The following is a 22735-nucleotide window of genomic DNA, read 5'->3' on the forward strand; positions in this document are numbered from 1 at the left end:
TTCCATATTTTTTAAACAAAAATTATGCGGCCGCTAAAATAAACTACGATGAAATATATTACAATAAACATTCGATTTCATTTGGTTTGCTTAAATAATAATAACATCCATTCGAGATTCAAAACTCGTTTTCCAAATACCGTTAGTACCTGCATAAAAACTCTAGACTACGCCACTCTCTTTTAAATCGAACTCGAAGACTGCCGATTGTAGTCGAACGCCGCCCTACTTCGTATTTTGACAACAGTGGTCCCTAACAACCAACTTCATATGTCTAGTATCACTCTTAGCATTTCAATGAAAATCATACTCCTTTGAATTCATCATTTTAATTTCCCAAAAAATACAAACAGTGCCTGTGATAAGTGTAAAGTGTTTGTTAAAGACACACCTGACTCAATACCGAAATAAATTTCCCAAATCTCCAGGTAAGTCGATTATCAAACCATGTGTCATTGATATGTAGGTCGATCAATATAACTTTTATTACAGCATAGACACAGCATATTGCACTATCACTATCATATGAGAATGGATTCACTTGTTAATCATTTGATTTATTAATTTTTTATGCGCAATGCATTTTACTAAATTCGCTAGTGACGTAAATGTATTGATTTTTAGCAAAGAATTCGCTCAAAATGGCTCCTGATCCTTATACTTCTTTATACACATAGTTATATATCTAATATATATTCAATATCTATTCAGAATATATATATATATATATATATATATATATATATATATAAATCTAGGCAAATTGAAAAATATCTAGGATAAGAAATCCTTAAACGCATGTTCCAGACTTATAGCATCAATGATTTATTGATATTAGAAGATCCTAGTTTACATCATCAATGATTTTATTTCATTTTCATTTTTTGTTATATATATATATATATATATATATATATATATATAAATCTAGACAAATTGAAAAATAACCAGGATAAGAAATCCTTAACCGCATCTTCCAGCCTTACATCACCAATGATTTATTAATATTAGACGATCCTAGTTTAAATCATCAAAGATTTTATTTTTATTTTTTTAAATTATTTTCACACACACACACACACATATATATATATATATATATATATATAAATTTAGACAAAATTAAAATTATCTAGGATAACAAATCCTTAACCGCATATTCCAGTTTTAAAGCATCAATGATTTAATAATATTATAAGATCCTAGTTTACATCATCAACGATTTTTTTTAATTTTTATTTTTCATTATATTAGCAGTAAAAATTACAAATAAATACTAATAACAAAAAATTTAAATAAAAAATATAAATAATAAAATATATAAAAAAATAATGTATGTAGCTAATTGCAACGAATTTATAAAATTTACTGAAACATTTATTTAAATAGTTGAAAGTAAAAAAATTCCATTTTTACATAACTGTTTATTTTGAAAAAATGAGACATAATTAATTGAAAAATGGCTTTTATTTCATTTTATTTTTTATTGTATTAGCTAAAAAATATAAATAAATACTAATAATGAAAAATGAAATAAATAAAAATATGAAAATTATTTATGTAGCTCCCATGTATATATTACTGAAAATTTACTGAAATATTTATTTTAAAAGTTAAGGGTGAAAAAAATTCTTTTTACAGTGCTGTTTATTTTAGAAAAAATAAGAAAAGTATGCCAAAATAATTAATTCTATATAAATTAGTTAAAAAATTGTTTTTTATTTGTTTTCATTTTTTATTGTATTAGCTAACAAAATATAAATAAATACTAATAAGGAAAAATATAATTAATAAAATATAAAAAAATATTATGTAGCAAACTACCAGGTATTTTAAATTTACTGAAACATTCATTTAAAAAATTAAAGAAAAAAAATCAATTTGTTTATTTTGGGAAAAATAAGAAATAGTATGTAAAATAATTATTCTATATAACTTAACTAAAAAAATATTTTTATTTCATTTGTTTATCGTATTAGCTGAAAAAATATAAATGAATACTAATAATAAAAATATAACAAATTTATGTACCATGAATATATAAAATTTTCTGAAATTTTGATTATAAAGTCAAATTTCTGTTTATTTTGGAAAAATTAAAAATTAGTATGTAAGATAATAAAATCAATTTTTCAATTAGATTTTTTTACTATTTTAATATTTCAAATATAGATAGTATTCTAATTTATGAGATTGGTGAAGTTGATTTCTTCGACTAGTTGCATAAATTTTGAAAGTTTGACGGATTTTTTTATATATTCACTCTTTGGCATTTATTGCTATTGCATTATTTCATTCATACAAATAAGTTGAATTTTTGCAACATATCGATTAGATGTTGAACCGATCAATAAAATATTACAAAAGATGTAAAAGATTGCGGTTTGGAGCTATATAAATATTAAATACTCTTTCGATATGTTTAATAATATTTGCTATACAGTGTTTATTATTTATGTCGGTAAAGGTTTTTATCAGGAATATTTTTTTAATTTTATCAGATTGTATTCATAGGCTTTCCTAAAATAGTTGATTTATTACTACATATAGGACAGATTTTGAATCGATCAATAAAATGCTATAAAACGATTAAAATTTCATCCTCTAAATACTTTTTCAATATTTTTTCATTTATTACATATACCCTATTTTTTACATGGTTTAAGGAATTTCATCAATGATATTTTTCAATTTCGTCGTCTGATTTATATTTGAATATGTATAGTACTATAGTCATTATATAATATTTTGTAGAATGTATGCGCATGTAAAATTACTAAATCGTCATATAATTTAAAATAATATGTGTAAATATACTACAAGCCTTATTAAATGTAATGCATTCCCGATAAGATAAGAAGAATGTTATGCGTTTAGCACTAATAAATATTCCAATAATTATTTTAAATGTAACCTAATGCTCTTGAATGCTTTTGAATATGAAGCCTCTAGCTAATTTTTGCATGGCAAAATATGTATTCAATGTTTTTATTAAATTTTTTTCTTGAGTTTAAATTACACAATGGACGTCTTCATGAATATAAATGATTCTTGAAAACATATTGAAGTTATATAAAACAAATTTATTCAAAATTAAGTCTTAGGCCTAAGTCTTTTTCATCTTCTGTTTCCACTTTCCACTATCTAAATTTAATATTTTCATTCATCTTATAATTTATATACTTTATCTTAACCTTTTCTTTCTTCCTTATATTCATCTCTGTATCAAATCTGATCGTCTGCAAAGCAAGGAGACACATTTGACAAAATCGGAAAAAATGGTCCACTTGGAGACCTGACCACCACATAGGCGCATTGAAGATACTACATACACCGTGTATTGATTTCTAATAAAAGCCGAATGCTATTACTAAAACAACGTAAAAACCTGCCGAAAGTTCAATTCTGGAGTAACAAACACCAGTAAGGTGGATGTGAGTGTACAGCACATCATAGAACGTAATATTTGTACATATTGATAATACTATCTGGTTCGATAAATTGGTATCTGGAATAGAACAACGTAGTACTGGAAAATTTTCAAAAAAATAGTTATATTACCCAGAACCAAAGAAGTTGTATAGGAATTTAATATTTAGAAAGGTCACTTTCTAAGAATCATTAATAATTTCAATTGGAATCTGATTGGTAGCACGATACATTTAGTAAGCGAGCAGTCGAGACAGAACCATTGTAGGTGTATCAAATACAAGCCAACAACCAAATAAGTTCTGAAACCACTAAGTTGGCTTAAAATTTTCAATTCCTGAAGAAGCCAAAATCCACCCAAGATGCCTCAAGTCTTAGGCCCAATTGGCGACACGCCATACGTCCAAAAACCAAAAGAACCAACTTCCAACACATCTCCTGTCCACAATGGCGGCTATACAAGTTTAGGAAACGCCGGTGGAAATGTCTACATGTCAACCACCGAACCAACAACTCCTTCCTCAGTAATTGATACTGTCAAGAGAGCCTTTACAGGAGGTTCCACAAACCAAAAAACAGGAGCCGGTGAACCCTTGCTCAATGCCAATGGAAGAAGCAACAAAATTGTGAGGTAGGACGAGCAGATAAAATTGTTAAAGTTTGAAAGAAGCACATTGTTGTGGTGGTGGATTTTTGGAATCAAACAATGCTTTTGTGATAATATTAATTTTTGTGAGTAGATTACGTCATTGTGTGTATAGAGACAGATAGTTAGAAGGAAAATCTACTTTATGAATTAAATACATATTTGCTACTTTTTTTACTAACCTATCTTTATTAATTTGTCCTAAGTTAATGCTTTCTTTAGTTTCTGCTGCTTTTGTTTATGTTTCTGCTTAACTGTGCTTTTACTAACTACTTAGTTGCTTTGAGTTTATTATACTCACTAATTTCTGATATTTATAACTACACATTTTGGCTTTAACGATTTTGCGTCGACATTTTTTATTAAAATCCAATAGAACTCTGGTTTCCGGAGATCCATTATTAGAAGTCTTAAATAAGAAGTTTTCCCAATGTTCTAGAGTTTTAAATGTAGGTGAAAAGTTGGCTAATAAGAAATTCAAAAAGTTTGGTCCATCGTTAAAATTGCTTACTACTTCTCGAAGTTTTCCTGCATAATATAAACCATTCGGTTAGACCAACACTGTATCCAATTAGCACGTCAATTGGATTTCAATATGTTTATTAGCATGTGTTTACGTAGATCTTGCAACATAGATCCAATGGTTCATAATGTTCCATGTACCGAAATAAATTTAACAAATTGCTTCTCATTTCAAGACATGTGAAGACAATAGTTAGACCACAAAAATCGTTAGAATTAGTGTCGAATTTTAGTGCGGTTAGAATTTAGTTAAAATGTGGATTTCTGCGTATATGCGGTATGAAAAGTAGTGGATAAAAGTTGTTAGTAACATTTATGTTCATTATCATAATCACATACTAATTACTGTACTAAAAGCTATTATGTTAAACATAAAAAATATTCAAAGCATGAGAATTACACGGTTGCATCACAATATCGATGCAAAATATGCAATAAATATTAACGAATATTTTTTCATGTGTATAAAACTTAAATCTGATCTTTAAATTTACCAGAAATATTCCTATAAGAATATCGTTTTGCTCAAAACGTGATGTTTTTTCGAACATATTTCGTGGTATGTCCACAATTTTTTTAATACTTTAATTTTCATTTCCTCGAAGAAAATTTTGGATAGTTTCCATATTTCTCAGGCATTAAATTCTAGGTCAACTCCATAAAAAGTAGCATTTTCATAATTAATGATGTGTCTCTCTCTCTTGTAAATTTTTGTGATTTTTCATGTGTGTGAACCAAAGACTTCGTGTGCCAAATATCAACGGTTTTTTTTAAAGTCTTGGTCTATTTCTTACATAATGTTGTATACCAAAAATGTATTTGTTTTAGGTCTATATTTTTTTCTTTTAGCTCTCGTGCCAAAACCTTTTCATTCGAAACGTTTGAATGGACGTAACCAAAATAACTTTACGAAATATGAAATCAATAAAACACTCGCTATATAAATTAGGAGTTGTATATATTATATGAAAATGGTGTATTTCAAGGTGACAACATTTATCACTAGGTAAAATAATCTGCAATACCATATTTATAAAAAAGTAAAAAATTGCAAAAAATTAAACATTTACTGTGCAGATGGAACCTAATAGAAAACTAACTAATCGATGAAACGAAATTGTTATCTGATTTCTACTAATTTTAACTAAAAAAATATATATATTTTTTGGTAACAATTAAAGATTGATATTTAATGTTTCTATTTAGAGCCACTATCATTATTAATTATTTTCAATTAATTTTTTGATTGTTCTCAAAATCCCTTCCTAATATTTATTTATATATTTTAATATGGATGATGTTGCTCTCAAAATCAAATTAAGAAGTTCATCAATTTATTAATACATTCCTAACTTTGTTCCTAGAATACAAATTTCTTGAAATAAATCCATCGATAGTGAAATTTTAAATCACCGACCTTGCACGTATATGGATCAACAAGTACTGAACTATCATCATTTTTTAATCAAAGCTGTCACTTGTCATGTTATTTTAATATATATATATATATATATATACTAGATGACCCGACAGACGTTGCCCTGTACTCACCCTTTACAATACAAGAGTTTCAAATTTTTTAATATCGTATCCTATACTTTTCAATATCATATTTGATATCCAACCTTTGTGATTCATTTATGATCTTAGCATAAGCAGTATAAGAAATTCAGAAAAAACAAATATAGTTTTTGCGGTAAAAGAACAATATCACACTTGGATTTACCACACAACATAATTGCTCCAATAATTTAGTCTATAATTTTCATAATCTCTTACAATAAATTCGTTGCTTTTTGGCAATTATATTTTCTAAAGTACATTTTTCTTACTAAGAATTTAATAAACATTATTATTTATATTCAAATCTTAGGTGAATTAATTAGTAAAATCTAATTCATATGAGCACTCTTCAATCTAAGATCAACTTGCTAAATATTCCATATCCAATGCCAAACAAATGATTTTTGTCACATGAAACAAAATTCTAAATCATTTTTTAGTAAGTAGAAATATTTTTTAACCAAAATGCGACATGCATAAGTTTAAAAAAATAATGTATATGCAATTTTGGACTTATTGCGTTATTTAAACTTAAACTGAATTACGTAATTTCATCTGCTAAACATAACTGTTGACTGTATCTTATATTATTTTAATTTTTGGCATATCTCAGCTGCTTTTCGGCAATAAAATATAGACATTACATTTTTCTTGTATATTATATTCTAATATTATCTAGGCTCATAATTTCAGCTGAATTCCAAATTCAAGTGAACTTACATTTCTAGCAGACGACAGTTCAAAAGTTTTCAATGTCAAACAATGATAAGTGTTTTTTTGTAATTTTTGCCAATTATTTCTACAATATTACTATAGTTTTACCGTTAATTAAATCTTAAAAAATTCCTTTGACAAACTCTAAAAAGAATTATCAAAATCCGAATAACCGTTTAGGAGAAGTATCAAATCATACACCCGTACAGAAGAATTTTATATATAAGACATAAGAACGTGAAATCTTTAAATCCTCGTTTGACCAAAAATGTTTTATTGCGACGTTTCAATGAGAGCAACCATTGATGAAAAATGATGACTTAAACAGCAAATTAAAAAGAAAAACTTCTAACCCAAGTCATTCTTAAGTATTATAATTAATTTTTTAAATCGGTATCAGTACAAAAATCTTCATTTTATTTATTGACTTGACATTTCGAGAAAATCTCAAATTGGTGATCCAGATTTTCTGCCAAAAACACAAATTGCTCTTCGGGCACTTGATGATTATTTCTGAAAATCGTTCTTAATATTTGAGCACGGTTGGTACTCGGCATAAAACTTTAATGCATTGTTGCTCTCAAAATCCTACGAGTTATTACAACAACAAGCTAAAGAACTAAAAACGGAAGCAAATATTTAATATTTCAGGCTCCGAGCCAAAATTTAAAGCCGGTAAACAAAGCCGGCAAAACCGAGTAAACAAAATCGTATATACGCACCACAATTACTTTAGATATAAAAATAATGCGAACTAGAGTACTGTTATTACAAATTACGTATCTAATCATAATTATTACATATTGCCGGCCGGAGTAAACAAAATGATAAAATTGCACATTATCGAATGATGCAGCAGAGTTGGAGAAGTTTATTTTGATTCTGCGAAGGTCACTTTGATCAAGAACTTTGATATGGAGTCTATTTTAGTGTTTACTAACATTTTAATGGAAATATTACACTAAATTACACGATCGTAAAATGAAATGGGCGTGAAAAAACAAGTTGCTGAACGGTTTATATTCGATCAATTACTTTCATCAACATAGATAAGTAATATTTAGTCTATCTGGATATTTATGTTGACATGATCATAGTAAATATTTGCTAACGCCTTTGAAATTTACATAATGAATAAACAAATTCGAAACTAGCATCAGATGAGTCTTCCAAATAAGATAATATAAGATATATGAGAAAGGTCTCCATAAAATAATATTTGATGCCACATAACTCTCTCCATTTCCTTAAATTTGTGGCAATAAATCATTAATCCCATACAAAGTTATTTTTGTAGGTTATCCCCAAATATTTGTGTGAATTCTTAAACTTTATCGTATGCAACTTTAAACAAGAATGGTGAAAACAATCGCAAAGTGTTCTATTTCTAATACGACTAATGCAACTGTGAACTAAATACGCAATATCGGGGATAAACGAGAAATTGAATATGTTACATAAATAGATCTAGGCCAGAGGATATATATATATATATATATATATATATATATATATATATATATATATATATAATGAATTTCAAAGGCATAAGTTTGGACGAACCAAAATGATTTTCAAAGGCATTCGATAGGACACTCCAAAATGACTTTTCCTAACTAAAGTTCCAGTCCTCCTTCATGTTGAATTTCAACTGCGCAATAATTCTATCAATTTTTTTGTTGATAAGCCGTAATTATATTGTAGTGGCGTGATAATATACAATTATGTCGACTAGTTTTTAAAATTGGTCTATCCGTCACTTTTTAAAGAACGCATGAGAACAATAATTGTATTTACAGTCGTGGTAATAGTAAAGAGTTTATGGTTCTTTCTGGTATTAGGAATCCGGACATTTTTAAAGACAGTAACAGATATAATTATATTCTGTACAATCTGTACAATGTTTAAATTTTAAATTCGCATATTTGAGATACCAGGATCGATTATCGGTTCTACCCACTTAATGGATGTTATGACACGAAGATCGCAAATTGCCAAAGTCATCAGCTCTGATGATAGACTTTAAATTCAATTTTCTTGGGGACTATAGAAATTATTTTCACACGAAGATAATCTAATTTTAATAGAAGACAAGATTAAATGAATTCCATATTTCTCCAGGAGATGACAAGATAGGAAAATTTTGTTTGTAAGGAAATTTATATATGAGACATTGTGTTCCATCCATCAATATAAATAGTTTTTCTGTTTATTGTTTTTATTAAAAAAAATTAATTTATAAAATATATAACGTTTTTAAACTTCCTATTGGCTTTGAAGACAATCATTTTGTTTTTTTTTATAATCTAATTGAAATGACCAGCAGAAATCTAATTGACATATTCAGAAGAATTTAGTAGAAGTAATTTTAGAAAGCAGGAGGAGATAGAAATTTTATAAACAGCCCATCAGTCTAAACTCTAAAAGATTATTTTTGAAAAATGGCAATGGTATATTATTTTCAAATAAATTTTTTTTCGGTTTTTTGAGTTGCCCGCCTTTTTTATTTAAAACAACTACATGTGAGAAAAATGATACAAATCGTAGTATATCGCTTGCCGATATTGTGTATATTTGAGTCTCTAATGTATTATTTTAATTATTTTTAATTTTAAAAAATAATATTTTTTATAAAGATAAAACACTACTCATTTGTAGCTACTATAGAAAAACACAAAAATAATACTATTTAGGCAAATAAAGGAAATATGATATTTTAGATGTGGTCCGATTCGTTAATCATGGAACTTCCTGATTCTCAAATGTGTATTTTGTATTTCAAGATAAACACTAACTATTTGTTAAATCTAATTAAAATGGGTGATAACTGATTAAAAACAATCAAAATTAGGCCAAATTTAATAATTGCTAGTAATCATGAAGAGATAGAGCATTTAGAGATACCACTTGCCAATTGGTCTAACCATTAAAAGAATTTTTTTAAATGATAATGGTCAATTATTAGCAAATAAAAAATAAAGACGAACACTGTACTTCTTAAATTTTCTGTTAAATTTCTAAAGCATATCTCCAACCAATACAAATTGATTATTTTCTGAAATTATCCAAATCGGTTGATCCGTGCTCTCGAATTCGTGGACGAAAAATTGTATCTAAACTTACCTACACACTAACACACATCATTTTTTTAGAAGTCCTTGAAACGCAAAGATATGTAACAGTTTTCATTTTGATTTTTTTAAATTCTAAATCAACAATTTTAAATCATTATATCGGGTTAACATTTGAATTTATTAAGTATGAAATATCAATATCAATTGTGTTCGAGGAAAATGCATTATTATAATAACTCAATTATTTTGGATGTCGTTTGATTCCTCAATTATGACATCAATATTTTTTGATAATTCATGATTAAGGAATCAGTGCTTCTGTGGTTAGATACTCTTCAACTAAAGAGATGTTCGTTTATGGGCACTATATAATTTATAGAAAGTAAATCCTTAATCAAATAGATGAGAAAATGATACCTAAAATATAGCTCTACCACTTACTTCGGTTGTGATGTGATTTGATTCAATTTTGATAAAAACTCATACGGTGGATACGTGTTCCTTATCTAAACAGATACCATAATCGTGTCCACAAAATGACTTAGAACATTAAAATAACTAAAATATTATTATTATCTGCGGGTATATATCTGGAATTAGTGCTGTGGGCATTTAGTTAAAACTACGCAGTTGGTTTGATGTACAAGAACGCATTAACGATTAGTAAGTTGCGCCATGCCGGTCGCTCTAACTGAATTAATTAAGTCAAACTGTGTGTACTACGTGATAAACGGCACGAATGTTCTATTTTTACATTGAAAACATTTCATAAAACGAGGAAAAATAGTATGCACATACAGAACTAGTGGTATATGGCTATAAAAATAACTATCGGTGCATGGCATCGTGCCTTAAGGCATATTGCTGATACTTCCCGTACTGCAATTGAACCACTTAAAAATTTTAAATTTTAGTTTTTTTTTTTTTAATTTCTGAAACGAAAGTAGTTTTCTTAGAAAATTTTAAAAATTTTGATAAAATAGTTTTTTTGTGAATATTGAACTAATCAGAACGTCTCCCAGTCAATACGAATCGAATGATTTTTAAATCATATAAATTGATCCGTGCTTCCGAAATTGTGGACGAAAAATTGTATCCAAATATACATACACACACCATTTAGTCCAGTTATTTAGGCTTAAATTAGGTAAAAATCTCGCAATTCGAGATACCCAGCTGTAAGCCTGTAAATACTGTATATTGGCACCCTAAAAGTTTTGAGACAACTTTTAGGACGTCAATATACAGTATTTACAGACTTAGAGCTGGGTATCTGGAATTCCGAGGAGAACTTACTATAATGACTAGACTAATTCATTTTTTGCAAGGTATACCAAAATGTTCAGAAGTCCTTGTTGAAACGCAAAGATATGCAACAGTTTTCATTTTTGAATTTTTTTTTTAATTTTAAATCTGCAATCTTAGACATACGAATTCGTTTATCATTGAATACGTTCAATTGATACTTTTTTATAATTTTAAAAATTTATTAACATAAATATTCGTAGATTGTAATCTATTTATACTGAAAATGATTTGGAAAATCAATGAATAATATATGCTGTGTAAAACTTCTAAAACTGCACTTAATAAATTTTAAATCGAAACATGAAATTTATTCAGTTGAGTTTTACTAGTAATTGAAAATGTTTAATCGATTCTATTTTATTTTGATGTAAATAAAGATAATTTTGAAATATTCGTAACAAAAAATAGAATTTTATCACTGGATGGCAGTCGATTAAGGCTTTCTAAGTTACTACCAAATATTTGCTGGTGCTCTATTTAAAGTATTATAATATAAATTATGCATAAAAACGGTAAAATATAATACATAAGAAATAGCTAGACCTGCCTTTGCCAAAAACAAATTACTCCTTCTCCCTGTCATTACGAATTGAATGTTTTTTTATTATTCAAATCGGTTGATCCTTCTCTCAAATGGAACTAAACCAATATTATAGAACTAGTCGTATATGGGAATCACTGGTTCAAACGATACTATACATAAAAAAATGGTAAAATATTATACATAAAGAATATACTATAGAACTAGTCGTATATCGAAGTCACTTGTTTAAAAGATACTAAAGAGCTAAATTTCATTTCTTCATTTCGATTATTTATAAATGCAAATTTGTTCTATCCCAAAAGATTAAATCTTATATAATAAATCATAGTGAGTTTAGTTTTATTCCAAAATTTTATTACATTATCAACGACTTTACAAAGAATTGCTGAAACTATTCTACAATAGTAAATAATTTTTAAATCTGCATAATATAGTTTTTAAATGATTGAAAATGTTCACTCGATGTAAAGAAATCAGTTTTGAAAATTACTAGAAAGTTCTCAAAAAAATTTCCCTATTCCTATTTTACACTTGACGTCAGCAATTTCCTAAGCAAAGAACTTCATATAAAGTTCAATGCAACAAAGAAAAAGCTTTATATTTATTATATGTGTATATTTCCCAAGCGCACTCCAAAACTTTAATAATTATTTATTCTGTTTCAATTCACATTATTTTCTTTAAAATTCCTACCGAAATATTTTCTTCGCTTCGGTGAGTTTTTCCTTTTCCATTATTCATTCGAGAAAACTTTTACGTATCGAACAAATACACAAACTGTAAACCGAGCTTTTCGTTCACGAAAAATAAATAATTCAAATTTCCTGGCAACTTCTATGACACTCTATTAAAACCTAATGAAAATAGGTCAAAGCTTTTAATCAATTAGTGCGAACATATGAAATTATCAACTCGAGTCATTTCCGACGATGTCGAAATTGAATTCGTTAGTATGAAAGCGAAAATTTAATTATTGCATATTGAATACATGCACAAATATATACTTACACATATTTAAGTATGTATTTTGTCAATACGTTTGACAAATCCATCACTATTTAATCTTGTAATGAACAGATTAAGGAAAAATTTTCCCTATATTTTCCCTAAAAGTTATCACCAACTATGGAACTGACTATGGAACTGAACCAATGCGTCAAATCGTCAAGGATGATCCAATATGAATATTTAAAACCCATTTCAATTAATTCTGCCTTTAATAAAACACACAGCCATTGCACAGAGTTATTTAGTATCATTTAATCTCTCATAACGAGTAGAGCTTATATGATTATTATTAAAAATATTTTATTGCAAAAATATTTCCTCTATGAAGAAACGGTTGTAAAGTTTTACATAACCCAGTAGTAAATTTTGAATGCACGACAGCACCCAACAAATATTATACTTTTGTCTGCAATCTCGTTTGTCATCTTTTTTGCCAAGTTTTTTCAAATATTTGTTTTTGTGTCGACGCAATGCTGATATTGCGAAAAAGATTCAGATGGTAATATGACTTAATTAGATGTGTGTGGATTTTGTGACAATTAATAAAGGAATGCCAAAAAATTGGAAACTTTTGAAAATGTGTTTTTTCAACATTGCAATCAAACACTAATTTAATATTATCTTGTGCATACGAAATTTCATAAAAATCAATAGTACTTAAATAATATTTTAAGGTCTTTGACCCATCCTATTTTAAGAACCCTTGCATGATCTTCAATCATAATATTACACATTATTTAAAGAACATTGCGCAGTTTTGTACGTTTAAACCATAGGTTCCTAAACTTTTTGTGTCGGGAACCCCTTAAGGCTTAAGCTAAGCCTTGGACCTTCTATTTACCCTACATCGATTTTTTTATACATTTCTAACTGCACTAAAATGTATCATTATGTTAAAATAAAAAATATAAATTACTTGTATACATTTCACAATTTAATTTAAAATAATACTTAGTGGTGTATTGCATCGTGCCTAAGGCAAATTGCTGGAACTTCCCATACCGTAACGAAATGATCGAGGAATATTAAATGTTTTTATATAGATTTTTATAAACATTGTCTAATATTTATAAAAATTATATAAATTGAATTGCACAGTTGAAATTATTTATTCAAAGTATATAAGCGAGGAGCTTCAGAACTGTAGCCAGAATTAAAATTAAAATCTGAATAATTTTCGATATACAAAAACAAAAGATTTTTTTGGAAAAAAAATGCAATTCCTTTCAATTCCAAAAGATTAAATTATATATTTATTATATATCATAGTGAATTTTATTCCATAATTTTATTTCATCATCAACGTCAATAATGTAAATTCTATTTCGTATATAATTCATCATATTCGCTTGCGTATAATTTAATTAAATCCGCTCACTAAATATACATATATACCAAAGCCTCTGTTCTAATTAAAGCCCCGTATCTAAATAATAATAATATCATCAATTTCTGGGAAGTTTCAAAGTGACTTCTTAACAATACTTCTCTTAAGATCCAGAAAGAGCAATTTATAAAATTAGTTTGACCTCATTTCACAAGGAATGTGCAAGACTCCGAGAAGAAACAAACAGCGCTTTTTAAATTAAATTTATCATTACTATTCGGAAAGACTGTTACATTTGAATACTGTGAAAACTTTAATAGAGTTTAGTATTAGATAAATTTAGAATTTATTTATTGTGTAAAGAAAATAATAAGCATGTGCGTTCATTGAACTGGTAACCATGATAGGTGGAATTTTGCCAAAAAGTCGTATGAAACCTATTAAAATGCCATTTACAAACTTAACACAAAAAAATATATCAAACTGAATAAATTACCAGTATTTTAAGTCGTTAAATGCTTTTAAAACCGCAATAAAATAAATTTTACACACAGATCTTCGATAAAAGCTTTCACAATGAGCTTTTACTGCACCGTCACAAAATGCACCCGAATCATAATATTTTACTAATAAACAAAATTTATGTGTATTAAAATCGCACACAAAAAATGGTTCATGAAAGTACTACAAAGTATTTTTTTCTGTTTCCAAATCAGGAATAAAAATGCATTTGTGCATGCAAAAATACGGGAATGAAATTTATATGTATCCGAAACGATGATTGGAATATTCAGACCAAGTTTATAAATTTTACTAAATATTAGTAAATATTAGTAATAAGAAATTTGTAAGCTTTGTCTAAAATATTCCAATCTTTCTAATTACAACCCGCCATGTACCTATATAAATAAGTATTATGTATAAAGTTGAAACATGTATTCTTAAAAATAATTGCATACAACTCGTCGCAAATGTGGTACTAATTTTCGGTATATAAATACAGTATATTTTCCAATATTTATTATTTCATTTTCGACTAATTGTTAGCGTTAATTTTAAGAATACAATATATTATAAATAACCACCAGCACGATCCCACAATTGTCTTCACCAAGCATCATCATATAAATGTTGTAAATAACAAACACCTTCTCAGTTCCAAATTTTACACGAAAACAACACTTTTAGTTCAAATTTTAATCGATCTTCAGTGTATGTAAATAAAATGGAAATTTTATATCTTCTCACCAAATCAAGGGAAAAAATAGTTCCGGATAGTCATAGTATTTTTTTTCTTCATGTTTAATTTTAGCGGGCGTCAGACAAGCGCTGCCAACATTGCGAACGTTAGGAACACGAATTCAGACATGCCGGCGCCAAATTCGGCGGAAGAGACCGCCCTTCTTGGGTAAGAAGAAGAATTTTGAAAAAAAATAAAAAAGACAAGTAGGAAATACGAGGAAATTTCCCACGACATGGAAATTTTCATGCCAAACGTGAATGATTTATAAGTGCCCTTTTCACTCGTATATTGCAACCATTTTATGTCGCCATACGAGCGCAAAGGGTTAATGCGGTACACTGGACGATTTTAATAATTTAAGTAAGCATTTTAAAGATTTAAATATAAGTATACTAGTCATTTGGCCGATGTTAAGGTGTTATATGAGCGCGAGCGTGTACTTGCTCAAGTTTTTTCTACTTTTGAATGTGTTCTACCACATGGAATAAAACAAAATTGTGGACAGTAAAAGAAAATTTAATTAGCATCTTTTGAGTAAATCGTGCTCGAAAATTCGTTTAGTAACTTTTAGATCTTTACGCAATTATTTAGGCTTCGAATGTAAGTACAACAGTTGGTTAATTTCGCAGCAATTTTTTATGTATTATTACAAGATAATTACGAATTTCGTACATGATGAAATCTTGAGCAACATTCCATGAGTTGAGTCATCGTGTTTCGCAAAATTTGGCGAAAGAGACCAAAATTCTTTTTAAATAAGAAGAATTTTGAAACAAAAATAAAAAAGACAAATAGGAAATGCGAAGAGATTTTCCACGAAATGGAAATTTTCATGTCAAACGTGAATGTTTTCTAAGTACCCTTTGCACTCGTACATTGCAACTATATTATGTCGCCGAAGCGACGCCATACGAGCGCAAAGGGTTAATGCGGTAAACTAAAATCGATTTTAATAACTTAAGTAAGGATATAAAAATTTTGGAAATAAGTGTAGTACAAGGTATTCAAAAATTTGTGTAGTAAATTTTTTATGTAAAAGATTTTTACGCAATTATTTAGGCTACGAATATAAGTACAGCAGTTGGTTAATTTCACAGCAATTTTTTATGTATTATTACAATATAATTACGCATTTCGTACATGATGAAATCTTGAGCAACACCCATGACTCATATAGTTTGAGTCATCGTGTTTGTTTGAAAGGCATTTTGGACAAACAAATTATGATAGCAATCATTAAATCGTATATTATAAACTTTATCTTGAATAATGGATTTGGTATCTGCAGTAAAATCCAGTTTGATTTGAAAAATTTAAATGTCTGAATAAGATATGCAATTTTAATAAAATTCTAGAATTAATAAATTAAAAACTTACGTTAAAAAATTAATAAAAACGTATATTATAAATTAAACGTATATTATAAATTAAACATATATTATAAATTTAAACGTATATTATAAATTAATGGATTTGGTATCCGTAAAAAAATTATTTCGAATGAAAGAATATCTACTTCTAAATATTGTTGTACTATTAACTTAATAACTTCGTAATTTGACATTAAAGCATAAATTTTTCCAATAAGGTATTTGAATGCAATAACACATCCTGCAATATGCATTTTTGTAATATTTTAATATAATATTTTATTTCCAAACTAATCTTTTTTTTATAAACCTACTAATTTGGAAAAAAAAATATTTCCATTACCTAAACGTTATGATAAAAATATTATTGTAAAGAGTAATAAATTAATATACAATGCAAATTTTAATAATCAATTAACTATAAAAATATTTTATAAAAAATAAGAAACTTGAAAATAATTTAATAATGACAAACTGCAGTACCCATATCCATATCTACTTTTTCGAAATTCACTATCAAAAATATGATATTATCCATTAAAATTTTTCCAAAAATTTCGTGATAAACCGTTCAATTTAAATCATCTAACGGGCCTTCTGGCATAGCAATTTACTATTAAATTAAATTTTGGAGAAATAAAAAAATACAAAATAATTAATACATCTCAAATCATAGTACTACAATTTGCCCAAATATTAATTGATTAATGAAGAAAAATAAATTCATATAAAGGACAAAAGAAATATAAGCTTTAATTAACTATAAAAATTAAATTAATGCATTATTTGAAAATATTATAATTATGATATAATATAATAGAGCTATCCATATTTTCTTGAAAATAAATAATTTCGTCGTAAATCTTTCAAATTATCTTTAAATATATATCTTAAAATCTTTCTGATAAGTAGAAGTATGAATCATATTACAGGGATGTCTTTTGCCAAAACTTTTACTACTAGAATAAATTTTAGAGAAATAAAAAAAATGATAAATAATTATTACATTTTATATGCTAGTGTTATTTTTTGCCCAAAATATATGATTAAAATATTAACTAATTGGCACTTGCAATAAATAAATGATTGATAACAAAATATTTATATTTCATTTATTACCATTCAATTATTTAATCATAAATCATTTCGAACAAAATCGCGTGAATTACTGGTCAATTACAAAGATAGCCTTTTTTTAACCTTTGATGACATAAAAATTTGCATTCGCTCGATACTTTGCATTGCATATTAATAATAATAAATAAAAACAATATCGGTTTATGCACTTCCTAATAGAGGTCAATTGACAAAGTATAGTCAGATGTTTGACAGTTGATTGAAATTATTGTGTTTTTATATATTGTTTATATGATATTACAATACTTCTTGTAATAGATGATTGAAGTAATCATTATGTATGTGTATTTGTGTGGTTTTATATGTATATGTGTGTTTTTATCGAGGACAAATTGATTTGTGACAAAACGGGTAGAGGAAATTTGTGCTTTATTTTCGTTGCCAAGATAAGAAGGAAAAGCTGTTTTTGGCAAAAAAGGAAAATGATACTATTTGTTCCTTATTTTGCGAAATTGCTTTTTATAATATTTAATCTTTGTAAACGTAATATGCAATAGTATTAGGATATGTATAAATCAAAAGCCCTATAAGCCGTAAAGGTAAAATTGAGGTCTAACAGACATCATTTTACTTGATACATTTAAATGTTTTTGGTTTTTAATGCTTTGCATAAAAATCATTTAAAATTTATTCATAAAGTAATTTCTTAATTAGTTCAATGTAATATTTCATAAAATTTTCAACGAGAATGTGGAAAAGATACAAACGAACAACTTCCTACAAAATATTATTTCTTTTCGTTTTAATTTAAAAATGAATGTATAATTTTTCTGTTAAGAATTTGAATTCCAGATATACACAGCGAAGATATGGACGAAATATTTCTGATACGATATAATAACAAGTTCATACAAAATATTATTTTTTAGATAGAGGAGCCGATTTTGTCGCAAAATAGACCAATTTTATAGCAAGACTATGTTACGTTCCAATTTTCATACAAAATGCTACTAAATACTGTCGAAATGCCTTGTATTTGCAGTGCGATCACAGTTTTACACATAAACTGCAACGTCACTTATATGTTATGAAGCTGGGTCAGAAAGACCCTGTTATCTAGCATCGTTTTTTTACATTTGTGCGGTTTCTAGGTTATCTAAAACGCTTGATTGCACAGCAGCCATATAGAATTTTGACAGTTTTTAGTACCACTTTATATATGAAAGCTATGTTACGTCTCAGTTTTCATAAAATGCTACTAAATACCGTCACAATACCATGTATTTGCTGTACTATCAGGCGTTTTTCACATAAACTGCAACGTCACTTGTATGTTATGAAGCTGAGTCAGAAAGACCCTGTTATCTAAGATCGATTTTTTTTGACATTTGTGCGGTTTCTAGGTTAGGTTCTCTATGGACTGCACATCAACCATATAGAATTTGACAGTTTTTAGTACCACTTTATATGAAAACTGTTACATAACATAGCCTTGCTAAAACTGGTCTATTTTACGGCATTTTAAAAATGAATATACGAATTCTTTTTAATATTGACAATTAGAATTTTGGAGATACATAAGGTATAATTTTGACATAAAACCAAATAAATTTCATACAAAATATGATTTTTTCCATTATAGTTCAAAAATGAAAATATGACTTATTTTCATTATAGTTTAGAATTATTAATATAGAAATTGTAGAAAAAGAAGCATTTATAATGCGCTGTAGACGTATATGCACGAAAAAGTAGACGCATGATTTTGAAATTAGAATTGTAATTATCATTGTAATTATTATAGCAATCTATAAATAATTTACACAGAAATAAATTATATATATTTATATATAATTGAAATTTAATCTAATAAGTAAAAGTGTGAACCAACCCAAAGTATACCAAAAATTGTATTAAATTATTTAAATTGAGTAAAAACGTTAGGCTATACTATATACGTTTGACTTAATCAAATTAGTGTATAATTAAAATAAATTAGTGATAGCGACAAAAACAAAAATGCCAAGCGATAGTAGGTGATAGTTGGATAGCAATATATCCTTGTTTTTTTTATCAGGACATAGATACATATATAAAGTTTGCATTAAATCACCAGGAATAATTTACGTAGCTATATTTCCATAATTTGAAGCTATATAGTTCTTATTGACCTTCATATATATTATTGTTACTGTTTATACAAGACGCTCCTAAGTCTTTAATTTAGCGTGACAAGCCAATTAGGAGGTACAGTTAAACGTTATTGACTTAGTTTATCAACTCAGAAAATATAACGCAGTAGAATTGAATTCCTTTAGAATATAAATATTGTATAGAAATTATAAATATTTTTACTACGACTTGAGTATTGGACACGCCTTGAGACCACCCAAAGAAACGCCCAAAGAAATTTAGTAGAACGAAATATTAAAAACACAGTTCTAACTTATTATATTCTGCTTTACTTTAATTTGAATTAATTAATTTTAATTAAAGAAAATATATAGATCAAAATTTAGAATAGAATGAATACGGTCAATCAAAAACAGTCAGGGCTAATTTTAGGTAAACCACGAATCGTACGAAAATTATTTTTAATTATTATAAACTAGAACTATGAGAAAAATCGATAAGGGCGTTTAGGAGTTCAATTATTGACTCAATAAAAATATGTTAATTATATTATTACTTTATCCTACCTTTCTAATCGATGCTTTTCCACATTTTCTCCCCAACTCCAAAAATCAGCAACACCATGCCTTGTGATCCAATGGACGACATCGAACTAAAATCAATTCAGCTCCAATTTCCATCATCAAGAACTGCTCCAAGGCAGAGCATTGGAACAATTTCCAGAGTCCCTACTGATCATGGTGAATTGCAAGTTGCTGTAGTTGGTGATTGCACAAAACCAGCAATTCTGACTTATCATGATCTTGGATTGAACTGTAAGTAGAAAAAAAATATAAAAATCATAAATATAGATATGAAAACTATAAAGATAAACATTTACATTCATTTACTCTTGAGTAAATTGAATCATTTTATTCTTTCAAAACGTTTCTGAAACCTATTTTGGAAAGTTACAGAACAATTCCAGACAATTACAGACGGATACTAAATATTTTAAACAATTCACACTATTTGCATTAAACCCAATTTTCCACTAACAGTTTCAAAGTTTCAAACTGTTCCGAATATTTCCAACAAACTTTATCGTCTAGTTTCGAGTCAACAATGTGCTTAAAACTTTGGAATTCATAACAGAAACTTAGATGGAAGATATTCATTGAATGTAATACTAAATCGAATTAATCCTCATAGAATTATGCATGTTTCTTCCAGATTCGTCAAGTTTCAGTGCTTTCTTTAATTATCCTTCAATGAGAGCTCTACTTGAAAACTTTTGCGTTTATCATGTCACCGCACCTGGACAAGAAGAAGGAGCTCCTACTTACCCAGAAGAGTAGGAATATTTTTATTATTTTTTATCCAATAATACGAATTCTTGTAAATAATTCTTATTCCTCTATTGACAGCTATGTGTATCCTACGATGGACCAACTGGCTGGGCAATTACCTTTCGTATTGACTCATTTTGGACTAAAATCTGTTATCGGTTTTGGAGTTGGATTTGGAGCCAACGTTTTGGCCAGATTTGCTATCGAACATCCAGAACAGGTAGAGCAATACTTCACCAGCTACAATTTGTTTTTGAAATTATTTTAATATTTGTATAAATTTTGTGACAGGTTGGTGCTCTTTGTCTGGTAAACTGCGTGAGCACGGTTTCTGGTTGGATCGAATGGGGTTACCAGAAATTGAACGCCCGTCATTTAAAATCCAAAGGGATGACCCAGGGTGTTGTGGATTATCTGATGTGGCACCACTTTGGAAGAGTAAGATATTCAGAAATATTTTGAACTTTGACATTCGAACTATACAAGTACCAAGGCTAACAAACCTATATTTGATGGTCAATCTCATTTCATATCTATGACATCCTTATTTAAATATAAGCTTCACAAAAGATCACATATAGGTTGTGCAGCAGTTTTTAGGCATATTACTCATTTTTTAACCATTTTTTTCTATTACAGAATACAGAAGAGCGTAACCACGACCTCGTCCAAGTCTACAAGAATTACTTCGAGCAGCAAATAAATCCAGTGAATCTTTCGATGCTGATAGACACGTATTTGAGAAGAACGGATATGAATATTGCCCGTAGCCCGACATCCGGACCTCAGAACAACGATATGACATTAAAGATGCCCGTAATGAACATTACAGGAAGCCTATCGCCACATGTCGATGACACTGTCACGTTGAACGGACGTCTGGATCCAAAGAACTCCACTTGGATGAAGGTGAGATAAAGGACTTATGATATGATCTACCAATTATTTCGTATGTAAGAGGCATGGAAGCAGAGCAAGGTGATTTTAACCCTTAAGTAAGATTAATATGATTTGATCCTTAAGGTAACCATTAACTGATCCATCCGGGACGGTCCCGGATGGTCCACCATGCACCTGGATTATTCTAGAAGCAATATTTATACCAGGTTTAGGTTTTTTGTTCCTGATTGTCGCGAACTTTTGAAATCCTTCTACTTTTCAATATAATAATAAGGCAAGTCCATGGTGTGAGAGCCACCACAAACAAATGACCTCCTTACCCTTCGTCTATCATTCCCATTCCCCTGCCGCTTTTTATCTCATGTATTCACTCATGTATTTTCCTTTCCAAATTTCTGCTTCCATGCTTCTTGATCATGTGCTTTGGCTTTCAGTTCCCTGTATTTTCTCTCCTCGCGTAAGTCGTCAATCGTCTACATTCTTCTTCTTCCCATTTCTTTCATTCCTTCTATTTACTCTCGACTACGTCGTGCAGGAGGCACTCTTTTT

General features: G+C 28.1%; 2 protein-coding genes across 4 annotated transcripts in view; one reads left to right on the plus strand and one right to left on the minus strand.

Annotated features, from left to right (window-relative positions):
• The window catches only part of LOC113363748 (protein NDRG3-like), a 78321-nt gene that overhangs the window by 35190 nt on the left and 20396 nt on the right, over positions 1-22735 (minus strand). The gene's annotated exons all lie outside the window — the stretch shown is intronic.
• On the plus strand, positions 261-22268 carry LOC113364137 (protein NDRG3-like). The gene is made up of 9 exons (XM_026606617.1): positions 261-428; positions 3252-4060; positions 15448-15543; positions 20574-20773; positions 21171-21291; positions 21365-21506; positions 21578-21724; positions 21926-22195; positions 22245-22268. The coding sequence occupies exons 2-9, from the start codon at positions 3792-3794 to the stop codon at positions 22266-22268; spliced, it is 1269 nt and encodes a 422-aa protein (XP_026462402.1). The 5' UTR covers positions 261-428; positions 3252-3791.

Source organism: Ctenocephalides felis, unplaced genomic scaffold, assembly GCF_003426905.1.
Source record: "Ctenocephalides felis isolate EL2017-DRISC unplaced genomic scaffold, ASM342690v1 CF-g0.4_SCAFFOLD_00845, whole genome shotgun sequence".
NCBI classification, from domain to species: domain Eukaryota; kingdom Metazoa; phylum Arthropoda; class Insecta; order Siphonaptera; family Pulicidae; genus Ctenocephalides; species Ctenocephalides felis.

Coding starts and splice junctions, on each gene's coding strand:
- LOC113364137 (XM_026606617.1), top strand. CDS start 3,792: ATGCCTCAAGTCTTAGGCCCAATTGGCGACACGCCATACGTCCAAAAA. Junction 4,061..15,447: donor AGAAGCAACAAAATTGTGAG/GTAGGACGAGCA, acceptor GTTTAATTTTAG/CGGGCGTCAGACAAGCGCTG. Junction 21,507..21,577: donor CTATCGAACATCCAGAACAG/GTAGAGCAATAC, acceptor ATTTTGTGACAG/GTTGGTGCTCTTTGTCTGGT.